The sequence below is a fragment of the Trachurus trachurus genome (genome assembly GCF_905171665.1).
Source record: "Trachurus trachurus genome assembly, chromosome: 8".
Taxonomy (NCBI): Eukaryota; Metazoa; Chordata; class Actinopteri; order Carangiformes; family Carangidae; genus Trachurus; species Trachurus trachurus.
The window spans coordinates 25533885-25557492 of record NC_139905.1 but is presented as its reverse complement, the minus strand read 5'-3'; the positions used below and the strand labels follow the sequence as shown (position 1 = coordinate 25557492).

Sequence of the window (23608 nt, the reverse complement as noted above, 5' to 3'; positions counted from 1 at the left end):
GTGTCCATTTTACCATGAGATAAAGTATTTACAGTAATACAGATGATTCACTGTGTTGTGGAGGAATTTGTTTCTAGAAATGGGAAGCTACTGCACCTCAAACTGTTTATACCCCATAATATTACTCATCTTATTTGAGACTAATTAGCATTAAATACAAAATAAAGAGAGTCTGGTCCAATTAAAATGTTGATCTATATGGTGCTAAACAGAAAGTTAAAAGATTGCCATTTTCATCAAACTGGAATATTTAATATGATGGAACAAAACATGAATTTATATAGTTCAACCTGATGGTGGTGCTAGATGAAAAGTCAGGCCTGTAGAAAAATCACACAGACACAGACATCCTCCATAGTTTATATTTTAATATTGGAAATCAAAGAACAGAGAAAAATAAATGTGAATGTAAGCATTTATAAAGGATTTAGTCAGAGAACAGTGAAAAAACAATGTCCCATAAAAATAAACATTACCCACACTTTTGCAACTGACCCATAAGTAGTGGCAAAACAAAAACCATATATGCACCCATACACTTCACTTCCACCAGAATCACCCCTCTCTTTTCCCCTTTGTTTTATTAAAGTGTAAAAGTGCACAAACATATCAATTTTTCACTTATTTCTCTATATTTATCCATTACCATACATCCCCTAGCACCATCGGTTGTAGCAACAAAACAAAAAAAGTGTTGCACACCATAAAAGCACACATTTAGTATCTTCTGTGAGAGGAGTTGAATCCATAGTTTGAATATGATGGAGTATTTGCCTCATCAGTGGACACTACAGGAAGCAGCATGAGCCCCGTGCTGGTGTCTCTCTTGCACCGATCCATCGCCTGCTTGTATGTCATCTTCTCTTTCGTGATGGGGTCTACCAGAGCTTTTGTGTGGGAAGACTCGTCTTGCAGATGATTCGCTGTTGCGCTGTCAATCATATCGGTGGAGAGAGCCTCCTGGACAGTGATTCGACCTGCTTTGGCCGGGTTCACCAAGCCACCGGTCAGGGACTGAGCCTCCATGTACCTTATGGCATTTTCTTGAGGAATATATCCCTTCTGCGCTGCCAGGCCTACCGGGAGGCGCTGTTTGGTCATGGGATCCTCGACTCCAGTGAAGGCTTTCTGAGCATTCAGAAGCTTATACATGTGAGCTGAGTCGATGAGACCATGTTCAGCTGCCTTGTGGACAGAAAGTTTGTCCTTTCTGCCCAGATCAACGATGCCACCAGAGGCTGCCTGTGCCTCCAGCAACAAAAGAGCTGTATCGACATCAATGAGTTTGCGGGTGAGAGCACTTCTTACAGACATGCGGCTTCCAGTGGTGTTGTCATGAATACCAGAGATTGGGAAGAGCTCATCCCCTGTGGGTCCTGCAAGGTTGGTCAAACTGCCACCGTAGGTAGAGTTGAGGTTGGTGTAGGAGGACCTCAGAGTGGATGACATGGAGTTCAAGGGAGAGGTTGTGCTGTATTTGGTAGGTGTTCTTGGGCTTGTTATTGGGGGAACGTAGGGCTTTCTGGTTTCCCCTGCGACAAGAAGGGCAAACTCAGAAATGGACATTTTCCCTTCCTTGTAGCGGCTCAGGTCATACTGGGTCAGGCGACCTTCTTTTACAGCATCCTTGACAGAGTACTGCTTCCCGCTCTTTCGATCCTGCAGAATTGTTGTATCCCCATCTGGACCTGTCGAAGTGATCTCCTCCCAGTCACACTCCATCTCAGACAGGTGGATGTACTGGTCGCGTTCAATGACCCCCTGGACGTAGGCGTCATAGGGAGACAGGTCCTTACCGGTTTCCGGATCCAGGATGGTGATCTTTGTGGACATATTTGTCTCTGTGGTATGAGTTTCGTTATGATCCTCTTTCAGGAGGCTGCTCTGCAGCTCAGTGATGAGTGTCGTTTTCTGGTGTATTGTGTCCCTTAAACTCAGGATCTCTCTCTCCAGCCGTTCTATGTCAGTGGTTATCTTAAGACTCCTTTGCCGTACTATCTGGCTTCTCTCACTCACTATCTTGGACTGCTGCTGGAAGGTGTAGTTGCTTTCCTCCCTTTGTGACTCTAGCATTTTGAGCTCTCTGAGGAGATCCTCTTTCTCTCTGGACAGAGAATCTCTGGAGCTGATGAGGGTAATCTCCTCATGAGAGGCCGCCGATCTTGATGTCTGTATATGGGCAATTTTGATGGTGTAGTTCTGAATTCCCTCTTCCTGGTCTAGCCTGAGTTTTCTCTCGTGTGATATCAGGTCTCTTAGACGTTCCATTTCAGGCTCCAATGATGTGTCTTTCTCTATACGAACAATTTCTCTGTAAACAACCTTCTCGGTAGATTTTTCCTTTTCCAGAATCTCCAGTCTGACCTTCAGGCTGCAGATTTCTCTCTCAATGCGACTGATACTGGAGTGTTCAGACTCCAACTCAACTCGAATACCATCGCTGAGTCTGTCCAGATTTGGATCCCTCTCCACTTTCAGGACCTCCTCGATGATGATCTTTTCCTCAACAGGCCTTGGATTGTGTTCAAACTCGTAAATGCGAGATCTGATCTCTCTGAGCTCTGCTTCTGCTATAATCTTTCTCTGGCGATCATCTGCCTGGGCCAGACGATTCTCTTTCTCGACAACCAGGGATCTGAGATCTCTGACTTCTATCTCAAGCGATCTACGGGTTTGTATTTCTTCATCCAGAACCCTCCTCATCCTCTCATGCTCCAGGATCTGATTGCGATCCTTCTCAAGACGCACCACCTCCTGGAATATGACCCTCTCCTCTGGAACTTGCCTTTCAAGGATAATGTACTGGTTGTTGATTTCGTAGAGCGTCTCCTCGATGCTGCGACGCAGCTTAATCTCCTCTCTGAGGCTCAATCGCAACCTCTCAACCTCTTTCTCCAGAAGAGGGTCATTCTCATATCTGATGAGATCTCTAGTCACTACCTTGATCTCTACTCTGGATCTTTCCGTTTTCAGCTCATCTCTCTCTCTACATAGACGGGTGTACAGCTCCAGGGTGGAGTCATAGTTGACTTGGAGACGAGAGATTTGGTTCCTCAGCCTTTGCAATTCCCTGATGTCCTCTGGGCTTGCCTCTTCTTTGATCAACTCCTTTGTCACCTCCCTGTACTCAATCCTGGGTTTCTGAGCGCGCACAGTAGTCAGACTTGTTGTCACTGTGCTGCTTTCCCTTTCCAAGACTGCATAGCGCTGGATGTACTCCTGCAGCTCTTTTCTCAGACGTATAAGCTCTAGTTCTGTCTCGTGACTTACTCGGTAGATTTCATTGATGGTTTCTTTGACCTCAACTCTCTGCCTGACATTCTCCACTTCACTGTAACGCAGCCTGAGGGCGGACAAGTCCTTCATCAAGATAGCAATCTCATCTCTCTCCTCCTGTAAGGCGATGCGTAGTTTCTTTGACTCCTCAACCAACACATGGTCTTGTTGGACTTGTCTCACCTCCTTGATCACTATCTTGGGCTCAATGGTTGGAATGAGCCTTTCCAGCGTGCTTATCTGGCTCCTGATGCTATAAATGCTGTCATGGAGAGACTTGCACCGAGACTCCACATCAGAAATCTCACTCTGAAACAAATGAACAGATCTCAGCATCTCTGGGTCCTTTTCAACTCTCAGCACTTCCTTCTTGATAACCCTGTGTCTGATTTTTGGTGCCTGCTGGGACAGGATGGTGGTTTCACTTCTCACACGGACTATGTCAGTCTCTGCTGTTTTGAACTCCAGTCTTAGCCTCTGAATGATCTCTCTAATCCTGGCTGTCTCTTTATCGAGCACCGGGTCTCTCTCATATTCGGTCATCACCTTGGTCACCAGCCTGGGCACGATTTTGGACACCTCGCTCTGGACTTTGATAATCTTCTCGTTCATAAATTCTATCTCTGAGGAGAATCTTGACCTCTTCAGTGACTCATCCTGGATCTGCTTTTTCAGGGACTGCAGCTGCAATTCCAGGTTGGGGTCACGGTAGTACTGCACCACCTCCTTCTCCTCTATCCTCTCCACTCCTCTCCTGCTCCTCAGAGACACGGCTCTCTTGCGGTACGTCTCCAGGTCTTTCTCAATACGTAAGCGTCTAGAAACCTCCTCGCTTAGCTCTCTTTTCAGGCTACTGCTTTCCTCCAGATCCTTCCTCTCGCTCTGTAGCTGCAGCTGATGAGTGACGACTACCTGACTGTGTTTGTCTTCATTCTGTACACAAATAAACGGACAAAGCAAATAGGCAACTTCAATACTCCTGACAGTGATGATTTTGAGCAGAACATCAGGTATTATTCTACTGTTACATGACTAATGTTTATATGATTTTGGTCTAATGATCTCATACCCTGGCCATCATGTTCTTCGTTGTGCCCAACTGGCTGAGTAGTTGGTTGTTCTCTGCATACACCTCAGAGTAAAGATTCTGCAGATTTCTCTCCTTTAATAGAAGCAGAAGGCAAAATGAGTTTAAATCTTGAAGACCAAAGAGTTGAAATGAGAAAACATGGAGAAACATCTCTCTAAACCACCACCTTTAGGCAGTCGGCTATAATAACTGTACCTTTCTCTGTACAGCCTGAGCCATGGTTGTGGGACGCTTCTTTAGAATTATCCCCTCATCATAGTCCACGTCGTCCTCATCATCTTCGTAATTAAGAGCGGCACGGTAAGTTTTTGACCTGACCTCATACACCTGAAAGAAAATGTATTTAAACACTGTGAGCACAGATCTGTGGTAGGTGCAAATAAGAAAAAAATAAGAATAATCTCATTGTCTGAGCTCACATTTAAGATCTGTTGCAGTTCCCGGGAAAGACTCTTGGCTCGATCGAGATCGCCCTGTTTCTTCCTGATGTCCTCCACCACTTTCTAAACATGGGATACAATCAAAAATGAAGCAAAGTATTTAACCATTGCTGAAACAGCCTGTACCTATGAATACTGAAGACAGCTTATTATATATAAAAGCTTTCACTGACCCACTGAGAGTTCTCCTTGGCTGTAATCTGTGACACACTATCAGTGCGCTTTATCTTGTTGTTGGGCATATTGACCAAGAAGAAATCCAGTGACTGAACAGCGCTGTTGAAATCTTGGTTTTTATTGTTGGCCTCCTTTATCAGAGCAGTCCTACAGGAAAAATGTAAAAACAAATACTCATCACCAAAGAAACAGGTCATCAGAGGAATGACATAAACATACTGTAGGTCAAATACAATGACAGTGATGGCTTTCCTCTCACCTTTCCTGGAGCTGATTGTTGACACTTGTGAAGCGGTTCTTCAGATGTTTCACATCAGTCTCTTGGCGACGGATGTCAGGGCAGTACTCGTTGAAACTCTGCTTTAGGGAGCTGCATGCTTGCTCAGTCAGATCCAAGTCTCTGCCAAGTTGATTCACTGCATCCTTCTTTGAGGCTGCAGCCTTACGCATTGTCTGTTGAACAGCACAAAGGAAACAGTACATATATATATTTTAAAAACACTTTAATGGATTGTTTTGGGGAATCCCAACTATCATAGGATCCTGTGACTTATTCAATGTGTTTTTGGTTGCACCTCCAGGTCCTGGTTGCGGCTCTGGATGGCGTTGCCATGGTCATAAAAAAGAATGGTGCCATCTTTGGTGAGTTGGTTCTCAAACCCAGAGACAATGCCTTCCACGTTCTTCATTTGTTTTTCCAGGTACAGGGAGGCTGTAGCTCTGATGAAAGGAGAGAGGAAATCATGTCAAACTAAATGACTTCAAAGATAAAGGACATTAATGGGAACATTATAGATTTCACCTCAAAACTTCATTCTGATCTTCTTACTTTTTTTTGAAGGAATCAATCAGGGAGTTGATGTGATCGATTTTCTGGTTGGCAACGCTGAGTTTTACAGGCAGGGTAGAGGCGGTCGGTCCCAACGGCTTCCTGTCCAGGATGGATCCCATCTCTCTCTGGACTCCAGACTTCTCAGACTCCAGTCTCCTCACAGCCAGAGCATATTTCTGAAGAGCAAGTCACACAGTGTTGGTCACACCAACCCAGATACATCTGATAATGCTGAGGATAATATTATCACTGAAACTGTAGGTGGCTGAAGCTTAATGTTGCTCATGCTCACCTCCAGCTCTTCCAGCCTTTTTTCCAGGTCTTGTGTGGGGATGCGGTTGTCCAGCGGGGCCCTCATCCGGCTTAGGACTTCTTTCTCCGTCTGCTCCAGGGATCTGATGATCCTGTCTAGGTCACTGGCAAACTGTGAAGCTCTGGGATCGTCTGGGGCGCTTTTTACAGAGACTGAAGAGAGCGAGCAGAAACAACAATTCTACAATGAGTTTGATAAATCCAGATTTCTTCATGGTCTGTTAACCACAGAAAACCCCAAAAGTGTATTTGTGAGAATGATTGCTGTTCTCCTCACCCGTCCTCGTAGGGCGGATCACCTCCACAGTGCTGTTCTTGCTGGAGTACATGAGTGTAGATCTACGGCTCTTAAGCTCCGTCAATGCTTTTTCCAGGCTGAGAAGACACAGACACATTATTTCATTGGAGTCTATTACAGGTGAATCGGTCAATCAGGGGCTGGCAATTAGCCTCTGCTGTAATCATATAGAAAAACAATGGAGGGTAACATGGTGTGTTTGTATTGTGTACCTGTTTACTTTCTCAAGGGCCTCAGCATCAGGTGCTGGGATCACAAAACAGGCTCCAGGGAGGGTTTTGGTCCTGCCACTGCTTGTCTGAAGCTCCCAGTCCCTATTACTGGAGTTGGACATGAGGGTGAGCCTCTCACCACGCCTCACAATTCCCTGAAACACACAGAATATGCTCAAATAAAGATGATAAACAAAATACTATCAGTCCTGCTGTTGTTTTTTTGCAAATTTTAAGCACTTCTGAACAGCTCAAGTAACAGCCAATCATCTCCCACCTCATCATCATTCCAGTCACACAGGGCCACAGCAGTGGTGTGTTTGGTGGGATGTATTCGTCGCAACTTCAGAGGTACGACTTTGCTGCTGAACTCCTTGAGGGAGGCCAGACGCTGGTCATTCCTCCTCAATGATGGTTCATCTCCCTGAAAGTTTTATTGAATTAGATCAAAGGTCACACCAACAGAAAAAAAAGACTCTCATTTCAGAATTTCATGCGACATAAAATATCCTTATTTAAGAGATCTCCAGAGGTCACTGATCCATTTGAGAGAATATGTTATACAGTATGTATATAGTTAAATGTAAAGTGCATCATATATATAATGCAGAATAGTTTTACTCCACTGCATCCATTTAATCAGATGTTGCAACACCATCACAAATTTATTTATCAAATATAAATGAATACAATTGCCTGTCAATTAGATAAAAAAGAGTTTAGAATTAGATTAACAACTATGTCTATGAAAGTTTGTCATTTGTGCTGAGCAGCAGCTGCTGTGGTTAGATAACTACTGTTCGACTAGTGTTTAACATTTTTGCTAAAAGGCAAAACTGTTCTAAAAGTAGTAGATATTTTTACGTTAAGAGGGATTATAAGTAGCATTAGTATTATCATTAGTATGTCTACTAATTGATTCTACAGTAAACTACTACTACTATTATTGTTGTTCTTATTATTATTTGTGTAATAAGTGTGAGTGTTACAAGTGGGGCATGAGATCAGGTCAGGAGAGTGGAGTTCTGGGTAAAATCTGTCATTAGGTTTTCTTCACACTGTCCTCTAACACAATGTGGGAATCCTTTCCACCATTTTTTCTTTTCTTTTTTAAACACTACAGTACCTCCAGGGCCAACAGGACTTCAGAGTTGCTCTTGCCGCTCAGAGACCTCGGGTCCAGATTGTTATTGAGTCTGTCCAGGGACTCAGACAGCGTCTCTGCGTCCAGCTGGAACTGCAGTGAACAAACAGTCACTTCTTAGCAAACAGCAGTGGTGAAGTGGAAGCGTCGTGATTTAACAGGACGGCTTTATCAGTCAGCGACAGTGCGGTGCACTCGGGGGTTCTCTACCTTCCTGTAGTCTTCGATGTTGTCCAGATGTTTCTCCTGCGCTAGGCACAGGTTGAGAAAGTCTGTCCACTCAGCCTGCACGGTGTCTCTGTGCATCTGACAAAAAAACAAACAAATCACTTTAATCTCATTTCATCTTATTTCAATGTGTTTGACCGGAGGAAATCCCTACTATGATGGGGACGATGATACAGACACTTTCCTCATGTCAGATGTACCTTTATTGCTGAGGTGCCGGGGTGATTCTCCTCAATCAGATCATCTCCTTCGACCCGCAACTGGTTGACTTCACGCTCATGTGACACCAGCCCGTTGGTTTTGAATCTCTGTACATAACCATAAAGTGAGATGTAGAAAACATGACAGTGTTTGAAATATTCCGATCAAATCCTCCCAGCAGCTAAGCATTCATTAACCACTGTACTGGTTACACCAGTTGTGTCTTTAGCTGGTGTAACTGGATCATTTGGCTCAGAGGCAAGAAGACAAACAAGGTGTTACTATTCTCAGAAGACAACACAATGAACTGACGTGACTCTGGCCTCTCACCTCATACTCGGTGCGGACCCCCGGTGGGTCGATCATGCGATCGCTCCAGTCTCTCTGGATGATCCTATCCTGCTGGCTCGACAGGTACACCAGCTCCTTGTTGCAGCTCTGTATGTACTCGTACAGAGAGGCCAGGTGGTTGCGCCTGCGCTGGGAGAGCTCCTGCAAAAAGCCACAACTTGCATGTATGATACACACACACTACACAGCCACATGTTGAATACTGTACACACCCATCCCTCTGACTGAAAAGTTGTGGTCAAAAACTCACGAGAAGTTCGGCGTATTTGTCTTTGAGGGTGGAGTACTGCTCCTATGAAACAAAGAAGATGAAGAAACATGAAGATGGAGGGGGGGTTGAGTGACCGATTGGCTGCTGATGTTTATTTTTTATTTTCTAAGGATTTATTTACTTATTTTTTTCTCTTCTTTTCTTGCTTCTTATCACAGTTTATCTCAATCCATCTACTTTTTTGCTGTGTTGCAGTGTCATGTCTTTCCTGTCTTGTGCTATGTCATGTCTTTATGTTTGCTTAAAGGTGTTCAGAAAAAGGTTTGCCCTGTTTGTCGTGCCTCCTTCTACGAGTTTCCACGAGTTGCCGCACGAGTTCACCCGAGTAAGGAAAACAAATTTGATTGGTCGTTATCGAATCCGATCCAATGCGGAAAAAAAACTACCCCACTTTCATCCTAGATTTACTTGAAAATAGAATTTTGCACAAAGTTTGGGCTACATCGTCTGATAGATGAGTTATTACACAAATGTTATGACCCATTGTGGAATCAAATTCATTTTTCTTTTCTGAACACCTTTCATGTTTGTCACAGGTATTGCACAATTAAAAAAAGAAAATGAAGACGGTTCATCCTGCATGTGTGTGGCCGTGTGCTGTGGTCACCTGTGGGCTGACGCTGCTGGGCTGCAGCTGGGAGTCGTAGGCCTCGATCTCCTTGTGCAGGATGTTATGCTCTGCGATCTGCTTCTCCACGTCAGACAGTTTGGGACCGTACGACTCCATCTTTACCTTTCTCTGTCAAAAGAAGAGGATGTTCAGCTACAGAAACCAAAAGGCTGATTTTAACGTCTCTGCTTTTGATGTTGCAAACCACTCACCAGCTTCCCATCCAGCAGAGGACCCCAGCCGATCTTCTGAGACAGCTGCACGTCCAGCACATGGCCGTACAGGTCCCTGTAGGCGGCGCAGTCCTTCACCCAGCGGTCGTGCAGGTTGCTCACACTGAAGGCAGTAGAATCAAACACACAAGCATCTCAGTGGGTTGTTAATAAGTGGGTGGAGGAGAGTTAATGAGAATGTGGGAATTAAACTACTGTCTGCCAAGCAGGTGGAATGTGATGCATGATCAAGTTTCAGGTGTGTCTGTTGGCATCCGTCCTCATGTTTTGTGAAGGTTGTAAGTTGTGTCTTTGATGCTGTTGGGTCAAGTTCAACTCACTCCTTCTCTATCTCGGGCGCCTGCGGGTGCTGCAGCTTCTTGGCTCTGTCCACGTCCATGAACAGGTTCTTCACCAGCCCCTCGGCCTCAGACAGGTTCTCCGCGATCTCCTTCTGGTAGAGCAGGCGCTGATGTTTCCTGTCTCGCTCCGTGTCCTGCACAGGGGGATGAACACTGTCGCCGTCAGAGGAAAACCTCTCACCTTCAGCTGTCATGTGACACTAAGACGAGAATGAGTGAAGCTGTGATGTGATTGTGACATTGTTACCACAGCCAACAGCTCCTCTGATCGCAGGATGTTCTTCTCCACCTGGTCGGCGTTCCTCTGCAAGCGAACAACCAGTGTGGCCAGGTCGGTGGCCTGACCCCTGGGTAGAGACACCAGAGAGAGAGACGATGCTCAAACATACAAGTCCGACATGTTCTTTCTGTGCTTAGCATGATATTACAAAACTAGTACCTATACACACAGTCTGAAATAATTAAGCTTGTACATGTTACTGTCATTGAAGAAGATTTCTTATGGATTTTTATACAAGCACAAGAACTACACAGCAGCCTGTGTCCCTGCTCTTGTGGATGCACTAGATCTTTAATGCGCAATGCAATATTGCATTATGTGTTTGTTATGCGTATATTTATGCTTTTGAATGCATTGCCAGATTGACAAAGACAAGATCTGATCTTGTCTTATCTTTTCTTGATTGGACTTAAGGACATCCCTTGAGTAAAAGTACAGCAGATTTTAGCTTTCATCACTGGGTTAATCATATTGATTTACATCAAGAAAGCTGTTGTATGATTTAACTATTTTAAAAAAAAAAAAAGAAAGAAGAAGAATTTAGTTTTTCAAAGGAGGTTCAATCGAAAATAATAAAAATAAAATACTATGACCTGGGCAAATGAGAATATGCACCGGCTCAAGAAGAATTTAGCTTTTTCAGCAGTTTTCATTACAAACATTGTCACAACTTTTACTCTTCCTTTCTGCTGGCCACAGTCTAAATGAGACATCAGACAGTGTGCTGACGCCAGATTCCTTCCCCAGAAATCATCACCGTGTCATGTCACTCATGAATCAAGCTGTCTGCAGACCTGTTTGTGCTCTCTGGGTGTTTGTTCTGTCAGACGCTGCCAACTATTTATCCCGACACACCCTGATCCAGACCCAGGGTGGGGAGGGGGTCCCATTATCAGTGAAGAATGTGACACAACCATTCTTTCTGAGGTGAAGGTGTCACACTGTCACTGTCAGAGGAGCGGGACCATTCATCTCTACTGGGCCATGACAGTTGGAAACAAACATTATGCCTCGTACAATAGGGGGAGGATTAGTTGTTGCATATTTCTTTTGTATTTTTAACGCTACTGGAAAGTAGCATACTGCACTGAAGAATAAGTTTCACTTCGTTGTACTTTAATATTTTCTTTTCATGCAACTTTTACAGTAAATACTCAGTCTTATTCTACTATTTATGTGGAAGCTTTATTGGTTAAATTTTAGTTAGAAATTATATAACTGTAATCGGGGCCATTGCTAGGAATTCTGGGGCCCCTGAAAGAATACTAAAGTGGGCCCCTGCCACCTGACTTTTCCACTTTTTTATTTTTCCTTTTTCTTAGACTACATATGTAGTATATGTATCATGTATGTGTGGTATGATGATGTTGAAATTTTTAAATGTTATAATGTTTTTAAATTGCACATTTGGAGTTTGGGGAAACGCAATTTCGATCCCCTGTGTAACTGTCAGTTACATTGTGTGATTGACAATAAAAGTTTACTGAACTGAACTGAACTGAACTGAACTATTATCATTTTTTATTTAGCCTACTTTGTTTTGATGCTAATGCAGCATTACTATGAGTATTAGTCAGGGTCTTATGCAGAATAATTCAGTCATACAAAGATTAGACTACTGGGGTTTTTTTGTGGGTCCTACTGGGTGCTGGGCCCCTAGAATTATCATCACCGTTCTCCCCTGACTGTAATCCTTTATATGGTTTGTGTACTAAATAGGATGCTCCATTACCCAACAAGATATATAAGTGGAGCTGAAATGATGAGTCCATCAGTCAGATGGCAGCAAATATATTAGTTTGATTATTACTTATGTAAGTTAAATGAAAGAAACCCCACACATTTAATGGTTTCAGATGGTTCTCAAATGTGATGTGTTGTTGCGTAGGAGCTATTTTGGGCTTTGAATGATTGTGATGGAAATTTTTACATAAGCAGCAGTCTATCAACCAATCAAGACTGACAGGTATCGAGGTGACCTGGTAGCCAAGCGGTCTGGGTGCATACCACAAGGGTGCTAACGCCCTGAGCAGTCAGTCGCTTAGTTTCAACTCTTGGATGGTTGTATCTGTGCAGCATCTCCTCTCTACCCCACAGATCCCCGTCTCGCTTCACTGTCCTATCTTTTTTTTATATTCAAATTTTATTGGAGAATGTACAATGCAGACAAACAAAGGACAAAGGGCTTCACTGTCCTATCTAATAATGCCCCCTCCTCCTTGTATCTCTTAAAAGCCATTAAAGGGATAGTTCAACATTTTGGCAAATTGGCCCATTATCCCCCCCATAATCTCTATAGTTTTAGTAGTAGGTTCGTTACCTTTAATTGTCGGTGCAAGCTATTTTTAGAATGGCGGAGCAGAGCCGCGAGCTGTTCAGAGCTACGCTACAGAGGCTAATGGGTTTTCTTGGTTTCCCTCATCAAACTCATCAAATACACAATCCAACAACTCCAAAACGCTCTGGTGGACACGCTATGAGATAATAACGGAACGTTATGAGACTGAGTTGTTTTCGAGGAAAATTCGTGCAAAACCGCTGTTTTTCGGCAAGCAGTCTCCGCATTTGCCTCGAAAACAACTCAACACAACGTCTCGTAACTCGTTATTATCTCATAGCATGGTGAATGTGCAGTTCACAATTTATGGCAATGGGCCAATTTGACAAAATTGGCCCATGTTCATTAACAAGAGTGAAATATTCCAAACACATATTGCTAGAATCATAACAACCGAATGATATAATCTGCAGTTGTAGAGACTATCCTCTGCATTTTTTTATTCCTAAATTCATTTTCCTGGTTACACATACATACACACTGAAGTCGGGCTTTCAGTGTGGAGCTTTTACTTGTGATTAAGTATTTTTACACTGTGGAGTTGATAGTAACTTCCATCACAGATTGCTCCTCTGCTGGTGCAGCCTCCTCTTCCTGCCGCTCACTGACTTCAGACAGCTTTCTTGTCATCATCACAGATATTCTACCATGCCTATCAGAAGCAGGATAAACACTTACTCCCTGACTCATTCACTTCCATTCAAGCTCAAGAGTCACTGTGCCGATTAAGACAAACAGAGCAAGGTGCAGAGGGACCCTGCCCTACCACACCCTCCTGCCTTCCAGTCTCTCTTTGTTTCACATTGCACTATGAAGGAGCACTTAAAGCTCAGACGAATAGCTAATGTGTCCCCCACACCCACCCACCCACCCTCCCCTGGGTGACAAGTCGCTCCCAGGGGCGATAAATACCTGCTGAGTCATTTTGACAGGGGGTGGGGACGGGGTTGCACAATTTCAACTATGCAGGAGTTCACACTTTTATTGCCATGCGTAACTTCATAAATCAGGAACCGGCTGTAAACTGGCATGACATCGTAATGACGACAAGCTGCACGGTTTATTGTGAATCTCCTCAGCTGGATTACAGCATCATTATCAACCTAATAAATCCAAACAGCAGCCTGTTGAACATCACATGTTACAACAGACACAAGCAATGTGGCCATTGTCAGTGAGTCAGGTGAGGTGACAGGAAGATAATCAGTGAAATATCATCGACATGTCAAGTCAGTAACATGGTGGTATTATCAGAGTAAGCAAGAAAACAATGAAACTTTTCTTAACAGGGGGTTCATTCATTTTCCAAATCTCCTCTCAGCTCTTTGAGAATGAATGGACAGACACATTTTTGAGTGCATTTTAGGAACAGGGAACATTTCATATAGCACCTCACTCATGTGGTACAATTGTATTGTCCCAGGATATAAACCAAACCCCGTCCTTGTGCAAACATCAGTGGGATCGTGGTACAAAAATGCCAACATGCAGCAGGATTTCAGGACAGCCCCTCAGGGAGAGAAAAACGTGTGTGAGGCGGCAACAAGACACCGAAACATAAGACTTGGAAACCTGACACACACACACACACACATAGAGGTAGTAGTTAAAACTCACTTGTTCATCTTTACGGAGGTGTATTCCCTTGGCTTGGACATCGTCTGGGACCGTGCAGGTCCGTCGGTGTAATCTCAGTCCGAGTGTGGTTTGTTCCTCAGTCTCTCCTCTCCTCTCTCACTCCTTCCTGCCTCCCATGGCGTGTCCTCTTAGTTAAAGAGCGTCCACCTGTCTCAGCTCCTCCCAGGCCAGCAGGTGTGTCGTCAGTAAAAGCAGAGGAGTAGACCGGGCAGACCTGTTCCACGCTCCTACTCTCCCTCTGAGTTGATATTGCAGGAGCTTGGCCTCCATCCCTACATTCTAGACATTTTTAATTTGCCCACTTTCTCAGAGGTGTGTTTTTAGGAAACAGGTTTTGCAGCGACACATTAAAGTATTATTTTTCTTGCTCTACTTGCCTGTCTATAGGAATGGCCTCTGGACCTGGTAAAGCTGTTGCTGTTATCAGCTGCAGGTACATAGGAACATTATAAAGCACTCACTGTCAGCACATATACAATCACAGAGGAATGGAGCGGGGCTTGTCACTGGATAGTAGATTATCAGGATTATTATTAACAACTACTCCCATTACTCATTTAGACAGGGCAACCACATGTTTTAGGTTTCGATATGTCATATCACAATTTATTAGTATGAGTCTGACCCTCATAAATATCAAAGGTCTACATGAAATCCATAATACAGCCTTGATTTCTTGTGGAGTGGGTTAAGTGGGTTCCGATTAGATTTATGGGAGTAATAGAGTACAGTTGTTTTACAGGTTATTAGACACTGGAAATATGACATACATAAGTGTTGAGTAGTGAAGCACATGAAGTCATCTAGAAAAGTAGTAGTAAAACTCCACTTTGCAGTTCAGCTATGTTCATACAGTGATTCAAGTATTTGAAACACTTTTTTTCAACATTGAAGGCCTGTGTGTGTAAAAGCCATGGTGTTAACAAAGCTCACACACACTGTCACCAGGGATTAATCTGATGAATCTCATCCTGTGGAGGAATCACTGAGGCTAAACTGAAGCATTTACTGTTTACAAAACCAAAGCTGACATTCCAGCACTTTCTCTATCAACTGGTGTATTCAGTTGTTTGGTTATCTGACCTGTAAACAATAAGGTACATGCTCTTTTTGCAATAAATGGGAAATTATATTGTATTACCGTATCTTCTTTTATATCTAATGTATAATTTGGTTTACATAGTAGTTTGAACTAGTAAGAAGTAACAGTAGTAGTAGTACTAGTAATTGATCAAATTAATTCCACCAGTTCAATTCCTTTCATTGCAAAGTAATTCATAGTAGCCTCCCTGACGCTGAAAGCTGATGACAGGTCTGACATTTTAATTGGACGTTTCTTATTATCCACTGGCATTTTATTTACATTGAAGCCTCAAGGATCAGTCCAGCTGACAGCTCTTTGGCAACAGAGCATACCTATATACGGCTATCGGTACTTATCAGGCACACACCCTGTGAAATTATCTTGGTGTTGTACTAGGAGTGAAGGTCTAGTCAGAGGAATTCAAACTTCACCTGCTGCCAAAAATGAAGGCGATAAGTAAAGCAAAGCTCATGCAGGGGGTGTGAGGCTTTGGCAGGACAAAACACAAAAATGCACTATTCATATTATAGCAGGTGTAGAGTTGTAAGCACCTCTGTCGGTGGAGCAGAACAATGGGGCTTGTTTCGGCTGCTTCAGCATGCTGCTCTGGCTCATGCTTGCAGTGGGTGTGTCTGACGCACACCCAGAGCAGTTAGTCTTCAGACCAACACCCACATACCTGCACGGAGAGGGAAGGGTCACTTACCAGGAACAAAAAAGGTAGAAGTAACCAAAAAACACACACACAGAGGGATGAGTGACAGCACATCAACATGCTGATGAGTGAGTCTCATTTGGCCTTGACCTTGGATCCCCCTACACTGTTTGGTGTGATATAGTCAATGTAAAGATGTTGATTATTGCAGCTGTGACAATATGAAAGTGATTGACATGCCAAGAATTATTTGCTGAATCTGCAGCTCTGATTTCTTTCAAATCAACAAATTCTTTCTAGACCCAACTTTTACTCAGGCACTATAAGTTTCCCCTGTTTGTAAAGCGACAACATTTGATTTCACACTCTTCTCATATAAAGGTACTGTATTGTTTTCTTCACGTAGTGCAGATGTTCAAGTTATTTTGTCCACCTCGCCCACCTGTTTAAACTCCACGTTATGCAATTGACCTGAGATAAGCCACGGTGTGTTCACCTATGATAACCTGCATCGCTTTGGTTCTCCAGTCTCTTTGTTGTAAAAGGAAAAGGTCACACAAGACATGTTTTGCATGTAAGTGATGCTGTCAACAGCTGGGTGAGGCGGTCACATATCATCATTAAAAAAAAGTAAATTCTGATCAATCAAAAGGACGCGTTACGGTATCTACACAAAGAACGTTCCGCACATACTTCCAGGCCAGAGCTCTGTAAATATGCAGAAAACTATTTGAATGAACCGCACCCACAGTGCCACAGAACACGACTCGGATGTGTAAGCAGTGGGAGATTCTGAGCTGTGACTAGGGATAATTGATTAATTAAATTGATGATGTCAGAATGTGATGGAGAGGACTGTTTCAATACAAACGGTCATTTAACCAAAACAGTTTGTGGTTGACTCATGGATTTGTTGTGATTTTTGTGATTAATCACCTTGTTAAAGAACAACATGTTGTGTTATAGGTAAGTACTGAAACATTGAACAGTTGGACATGTGCATTCAAAAGTTTAAGGAAGGTCAAATGAAGTTTATCTGTAAAGGTAGCTGTAGTGCATTTTAGGTGCATTCTGAAATTTCATCCAAAAGCCCAATATCACTAACTTTTTGTGACTTTACCCCATAATACTGTCCACAGTGTATTTGAGCCCATATGGTTATAGGATGTGAGTGGTGAAGTTGGTTTTTATCTTTGAATGAAGTTGGAATTCCAACACACCCTGAATGCCAAAGTTAATGTAAAAGGACCAGGCTTTTATATTTCTGTATCAAGGGCCCATTGTTTGTTTTATCTGCTCATTCTATAGTTCACTCATTGCCACATAATTTACCTTCTTGCGTTGCTGGGGCACTGGAGGAGGTCAGGAAAGACTCGGCCTAGACACACAGTCTATCACAGGGACATTATATACGGAGTGAAAACAACCATCCATGGACAGTCTGGAGTCAACAATCACGAGCAGGTCTTTGGAAAGTGGGAGGAAGCTTGAGTAGCTGAAGAAAACACAAACACACACACAGCCACAGGAACACAATAACAATGCTAACTGTTGTACCATCATGCAACTCATTTCAGAGGGAAGCTACATGTGCAGACCTTCGAATATTTGTTCCTATACCACAAGGTGGGGACAGAGCTGCAGTAAGTAACAATGTTAACAATGGGTGTATTTAGATTATGCTTTAACTAGAATTAACTCATTACGAGCTTTAGTCTTTAGTCAGTCATTAATTGATCTTTAATGTGGCCAGTGTGTCACTTCACTGGCATGTGATGGGCACAAGTCCGACAGGGAAAATTCCCATTTCTGCTGCATGTTGTGGGTGCATCAAATCAAAATGTGTATGTTTATATAAAATGTATTTTTAATGGCAAGTGGTACTGCACAATGTACTTTGTATTTTCATTTTCTTAATTGTCGTAATGTGTCTACCCACTTGGAACAGTTAGTATAGGTATAGACAGGCCAGTGTGCCTGAGTATTAGTATTTTTGTGAACCATGACACCTGCTGGACAAGAAGGGGAAGCCACTACTTGGAAATCAAGAAATAAACCACCAATGTCTCTTTTTTTGTTGTTTTATTTTGAAAGATCATGCAGTGCACGTCCAGGGTAGGAGCTTAACATCACTTTCAATGATACACGTGAAAAACCAATACAGTTGTAATTACCTAGTACAAAACATAACTAATTACTGAGGAATGTAACAAATTAAATAATAGGAAAAAAGTGTGCAACAACTACTGCTGCACTGCAGATCTTAAGGTCTGATAGAGGTTAAAGTTGTAACCCTGTTGAGTAAATACAAAAATTTGGGATTATCTATAGAACTTAAAACATGACAAAAAGCAATAAATTACTTCTTTCAAGTATGTGGTGCGTTTACTGTGAGAACTGAGGAGGCATGGGGTAGGGCACCAGCGGAGCAGGATGCTGCTGTGGGGCCTGTGCCTGGGGGAAGGGGAACGGGGGGTGACCAGCGCCAGTCTGTGTGCCAGGCTTACTGGGAGCAAACTGTTGAGCCTGGAAGTTGTTCTGGGCTCCAAAGGCTCCTGGTTGGCTGTTGCCAAAGTTGGACTGTCCGTTACCATTGTAGCTGCTCCCGCCGAAACCATTGCTGTTATTGGCCCCATAGCCTCCATTCTGCGAATTTGTGCCAAAGGCTTTATTTGGTCCGTTGTCAAACCCTCTACCATTATCTCTGTCCCTAAAACTGCCAAAATCCCGCCTTCCGGAGTACCTATCCCGGCGGTCATCCCTGTAATCACCACCTCTGCCTCCCCTTGAACGACCTGGGGAGAAAAAAAAGAGACAGTTTTAAGAAAACAGGAGAAACATGGCTGCAGTCATGTTATTTTTGTCAACCAGAAATTTGTTTCAGATACCCCTACGTTTATGAATCCATCCACTTCTTAGAACAAATAAAAAAGGAAACAAAAAGGAGAGCAGCAGGAAAAAAAAAGTGGCTGCAGTTCACAGCACAGTTTCTGTATCTCACCAATTAGATTTACCTCCTCTGTCTTCTGCCATCTGGAGGAGCTTGGGGTTGATAGCCTGGTTGGCCTCACGAAGAACAGAGATGAGGTCGCTGGCCTGCCTCATGTTGTTTGGAGTGAAGAAGGTATAAGCCGTGCCTGTCTTTTGGCTACGAGCTGTTCGGCCAATGCGGTGGATATAGTCCTCTGAGTTGTTGGGGTAGTCAAAGTTGATGACAAATTTCACGTCTTCCACATCTGTAAGATTGTGTTGCGATGTGGCATAAAGGAAGAGGAGGACAGCACAGAAAAGATGTGCGCCAGCGCCACCACAACAACCAGATCAAAAACAAAGAAGCCAAGTTAGTATTGTCATGATGTGGGGATGGTGAATCAATCAGAAGGCTGCAAAAAACTTAAATTAGGCAGAGCTACAGACACATTTACTCCACGGGGAGACTACGGTGGGAAAAGAGAAACGATGCACACTCCATTAGCTTCCAATCCGGTGGGATACGATAAAAAACTGTCCCCTCCTGAGCCACTGGCAAACTACTCTCAGAAAGAATTGATCAGAAGTCTTACCATTTTGGAGTATGCATTCACTAGTCCATTCCCATTGCAGCACACGCCCCAAATATTTTCAAGTGACCCTCACAGTACGGCTAGTATGCACACTACCGTCTCCTAGTGTTTTCAGACTAAAAAAAAAAAAAAACGTAACCATGTCCCTTTGTACGCTCACTCATGAGACGCTCGCTATAAAGTTCACACTGCAGTGTCTCTTGCCACGGGGAAAAAAAAAAGCTCTGCCCCAAAACGCAGGATGCCTACAAACAGTGCATCCCGACTCTCAGCATGGCAAGATCTTTCCAGACCCAGTGTTCACTTGATCTTAATGTCTCTCCTTGGCAGGTCTCGACATGACTTTGAAACGCAGGCGAGGGAGGAGTGTGAGCTTGGATTTTGTCCAAGTGTGTCCAACTAGCATGTCCCACTGTCACCAAAAGCGCCAGTAGCCATGTCATACAGAGGTGAGGGTATGACCGATCTGACAGACTGCTCTTTCGACAGAAGTTTAGGATACTGCAACAGTAATGCCACCCATGCTTTACAACAAGTCTACGCAACAGAAAGCGCCTTCCAAATGACTCGAATGGCTTGCAATGCAGTGCCCAAACAAATATGCAAGACAATAGGAGACAGTGTAGCTGGGCTTTGAGCTGGGACAGTTACAGAGCCTGGGTGTGTGAAGCAGTCCAAACCATTGCCAGAGAACAGACGAGCATATGGGGGAGGAACTGTGGCCAGCCCTCAACTCGCCCCCCTTTTTAGGCAGGCCAGAGCGTTATGCTGCACTTGGGCCTGGTCACCTCTGTATATGTGCACGACTGGGAGACCCGTGCCTCGCCAGTCAGGACACCTCCAAGAATCCTCCTTCCCCCTCTGGAGACCTGGGCTTGTCATGCCAAGGCCCTGCCATATAGACTGCTCCTTCAGGTCAGGGGAGAAACTCAGAAAGAAGCAGAAGAGTTAAAGAAAGCAAATGCACTTTCTTTTTGAAATACTTAAGAGTATATAGCAAAACGCATCAAGGCGGATACTGACCTAGACCTCTGGAGGCAACGTCTGTGGCAATGAGAATTGGTGCCTTTCCATATTTGAACTCTGAAATGGGAGGGGGGTAATTAGTAACAAGAATGCTCAGATTTACCAGTCATGTATACTTATTGATCACTGAAACTTACCATTGAGAACCCAGTCTCTTTCCTGCTGGCTTTTGTCTCCATGGATTCCCATAGCTGGCCACCTAATGTAGGCAATGGTTGAAATGTTAGTTCTTATCATACTTCACTGCAGCACACACTCTCTTATGATCCGACTGCATTTCAACACTTACCCATCCCTTCTCATCCTCCTGGTGAGGTCATCACACCGCCTCTTTGTCTCTACAAAGATGATGGTCTTGTTCTCCTTCTCGCTCATGATTTCCTCCAGCAGACGGATCAGTCTGAAAGAACACATTTTCTCTGTTAAGAATCCATCACAAATAGCAAAAGCTCTTCATCAACATTTGCCATAACCACCACGGACAAATTACTTACTTGTTCTCCTTCTCGCCGTCATTGCAGACATCCACAATCTGCAGGATGTTGTGGTTGGCACTGAGCTGCAGCGCCCCAACATTGATCTGGACGTACTCCTTCAGGAAGTCCTCTGCCAGCTGACGAACCTCTTTTGGCCAAGTTGCACTCCACATCAAGGTCTGACGGTCAGGCTGCAAAACACCACAACAATTAGCATCCAACTGGATCCAAGTAATATTGAGCTAGTGATGAGGCCTTTCATTGCTGCAAATGTCTTAAGACGCCGATTCAATCTAGAAAACTCACTCTGATCTGGTCAACGATTTTCCGGATCTGTGGCTCAAAACCCATGTCCAGCATTCTGTCAGCCTCGTCCAACACAAGGTAAGTGCAACGTCTGAGATTTGTCTTCCCTGCCTCGAGGAAGTCGATGAGCCTGCCTGGTGTGGCAATGCAGATCTCCACACCTAGAATAGTAGAGTTATTGTGAGATCCAGGCACTTGACACTAAAATCGTGTTTTGTGTGTTTAAAAAATAGATACATACCTCTTTCCAAGTCACGGATCTGTGGTCCTTTGGGTGCTCCACCATAGATACAAGTTGACTTGAGGCGAGACGCTCTGCCATACTCTGCAGCCACCTGTTGCACCTGCTGAGCCAGCTCTCGGGTCGGGGCCAGCACCAAGCACTGTCATGGGGGGAAATAATAGCTTCTTAGTCAATGAAAAAACATTTCCCACAGTCATGATTGAACATCCTTCTGTTCAACACTCTAAAATATGATAGAGCACCCAGATAAAACCATGTAGTAACTAATATGAAATTCTGTTATTGACTACTTACAATAGGACCATCTCCACGTTCCAGGAAAGGCTGGTGGTTGATGTGCACGATCGCAGGCAACAAATACTGCAAAGCAAACATTAGACACCATCAACATTGGCCATCATCATGTTTGTAGACATTTCAAATAATAATCATTTGTTGGGGGAACTTACAGACAGCGTTTTGCCAGAGCCAGTCTGTGCAATGCCAACCATATCCATGCCACTGAGAGCCAGAGGCCATCCCTGAGCTTGGATGGGTGTTGGTTCAGTCCAGTTCATTTTGTTGATTACATCCATCACATAAGCTGTAGAATAGCAGAACATCAATTAATTGGGGAATAGCACATTTTGCTTCTGGGTTTCATTTTCTCCTAAAATGCTTCTGGGTTTCTCCAAATGTTTTAAACTTACATGGAAAGCTGGCCTCGTGGAACTTTTGGATTGGATTTGGGCATTCTCTCCCTTTTACTGTAATTACTTTAGTCCTCCTATATAGTTCAACCTCTTGCTGTAAGATAAGAGTGAAAGAAACAAATTATGTTCTGCAGTCCATACCCGATTGCATAACTACAACACGTGCAAGGGTGAGCACATTTCTTGAGTGTTGCATAACATTTCATGGTCAAGGCAGATCACATACCGGTGGCCTCCGGGTAACATCAGGATGCTGCTGGTAGAAGTTCTTCTCAAACTTGGGGAGCTCATCCAGGTTCCAGTGTTTTTTCCTCAGCCGATCACCAGGATTTCCAAACTTTCCTCCACCACCACCTCCGCGGTTGCCACCAAAGCGAGGAGGACCACCACCATAGCTGTAGTTGAAACAAGTCCAGGGTCACAAAGTCAGATTATAAACAGTTATGACATTAACATCGACACTTTTAAAACGATCTCAGTCCTATCTAAACTGCGTCACTTTTGAATTACATAGCTGCCATATACTTTCCAACCAGCAGAGGAACAATGGAAAAACAGCCGGCATTTTGTATCCGCATTCAAGCTACCACATGGCGAAAAGCCGACTAGCCAGCTGTATTAGCATCACTGCGCCGCGCTTGAGCAAAACACATTACATGTTAGCCTGCGAGTAAACACAATGGTCAAACTATCGTGAAAATGTTCATATAATACAATAGCCCGGGGATATCAACAGTCTCTGCTGTGAATACGTGTTTCCTGCGGCAAAAAACGTACCGCCGGCTAAGCTAACAGGAAGCTAATGTTACCCTGAAGCTAACGGAAAGCCGCTGTGCCGGGGCACGAGGCCAGACAAGGCCTTGAGCCAAAGACAACGGGCTTCCTCCACCGGAGGCCCGGGCCTCATGTGGATATAAAGGCGGACAAATCACAGTTTTTCAAACTGGTAGGCTCTAAAATAATAGTTTAATCGCCATCTACGACGACTCCGCCAAAATTCAACCACGGTATTCAGCTGAACGTCTCCGTGTTCTCGATGATAAGTCTTGTCAGCCATTTCTTCGAATCACACGGGCGCAAAACTCGGTTAAAAGATGAAAAGCAATGTACTCACCCTCTATCTCTGTCCCTATCGCGGCCACGGTCTCTGTCGGAATATCCAGGCATTTTTGTAAACGAACTTTATAAATAAAAAAGATAAATACTCAACACTGTGGCTTAACTGCCGACTAAAAAATCCGACCGGCAGTGAAGCTGAAATGCCGGTAATGTTAAAATGAGGTCCGGCTT

General features: G+C 43.8%; 2 protein-coding genes across 3 annotated transcripts; both read right to left on the bottom strand.

The window, feature by feature from the left end:
- Positions 1-717: 717 nt before the first annotated feature.
- On the bottom strand, positions 718-14259 carry evplb (envoplakin b; the record flags this gene model as incomplete). The annotated part of the gene is made up of 22 exons (XM_083977729.1): positions 718-4209; positions 4346-4438; positions 4562-4693; positions 4786-4869; positions 4980-5130; positions 5243-5436; positions 5559-5703; positions 5813-5991; positions 6108-6280; positions 6405-6502; positions 6638-6792; positions 6915-7061; positions 7764-7874; positions 7992-8087; positions 8210-8317; positions 8541-8702; positions 8812-8853; positions 9440-9571; positions 9655-9778; positions 9996-10150; positions 10264-10363; positions 14252-14259. The coding sequence occupies 22 exons, from the start codon at positions 14257-14259 to the stop codon at positions 718-720; spliced, it is 6081 nt and encodes a 2026-aa protein (XP_083833855.1).
- Positions 14260-18076: 3817 nt separating this feature from the next.
- ddx5 (DEAD (Asp-Glu-Ala-Asp) box helicase 5) lies at positions 18077-23600 on the bottom strand. Of its 2 annotated transcripts, none has more exons than XM_083978001.1 (13): positions 23433-23600; positions 22545-22713; positions 22316-22412; positions 22076-22209; positions 21921-21986; positions 21624-21765; positions 21383-21543; positions 21095-21267; positions 20890-21000; positions 20738-20799; positions 20598-20657; positions 19026-19247; positions 18077-18806 (listed from the first exon to the last, which is right to left on the bottom strand). In XM_083978001.1, exons 1-13 carry the CDS (start codon positions 23483-23485, stop codon positions 18397-18399), a joined length of 1860 nt encoding a protein of 619 aa, XP_083834127.1. In that variant the 5' UTR covers positions 23486-23600; the 3' UTR covers positions 18077-18396. The 2 variants fall into 2 exon arrangements, with proteins under 2 accessions (XP_083834127.1, XP_083834128.1); XM_083978002.1 differs by having other exon boundaries at positions 18497-18806; positions 19013-19247.
- Between the last annotated feature and the right edge of the window lie 8 nt (positions 23601-23608).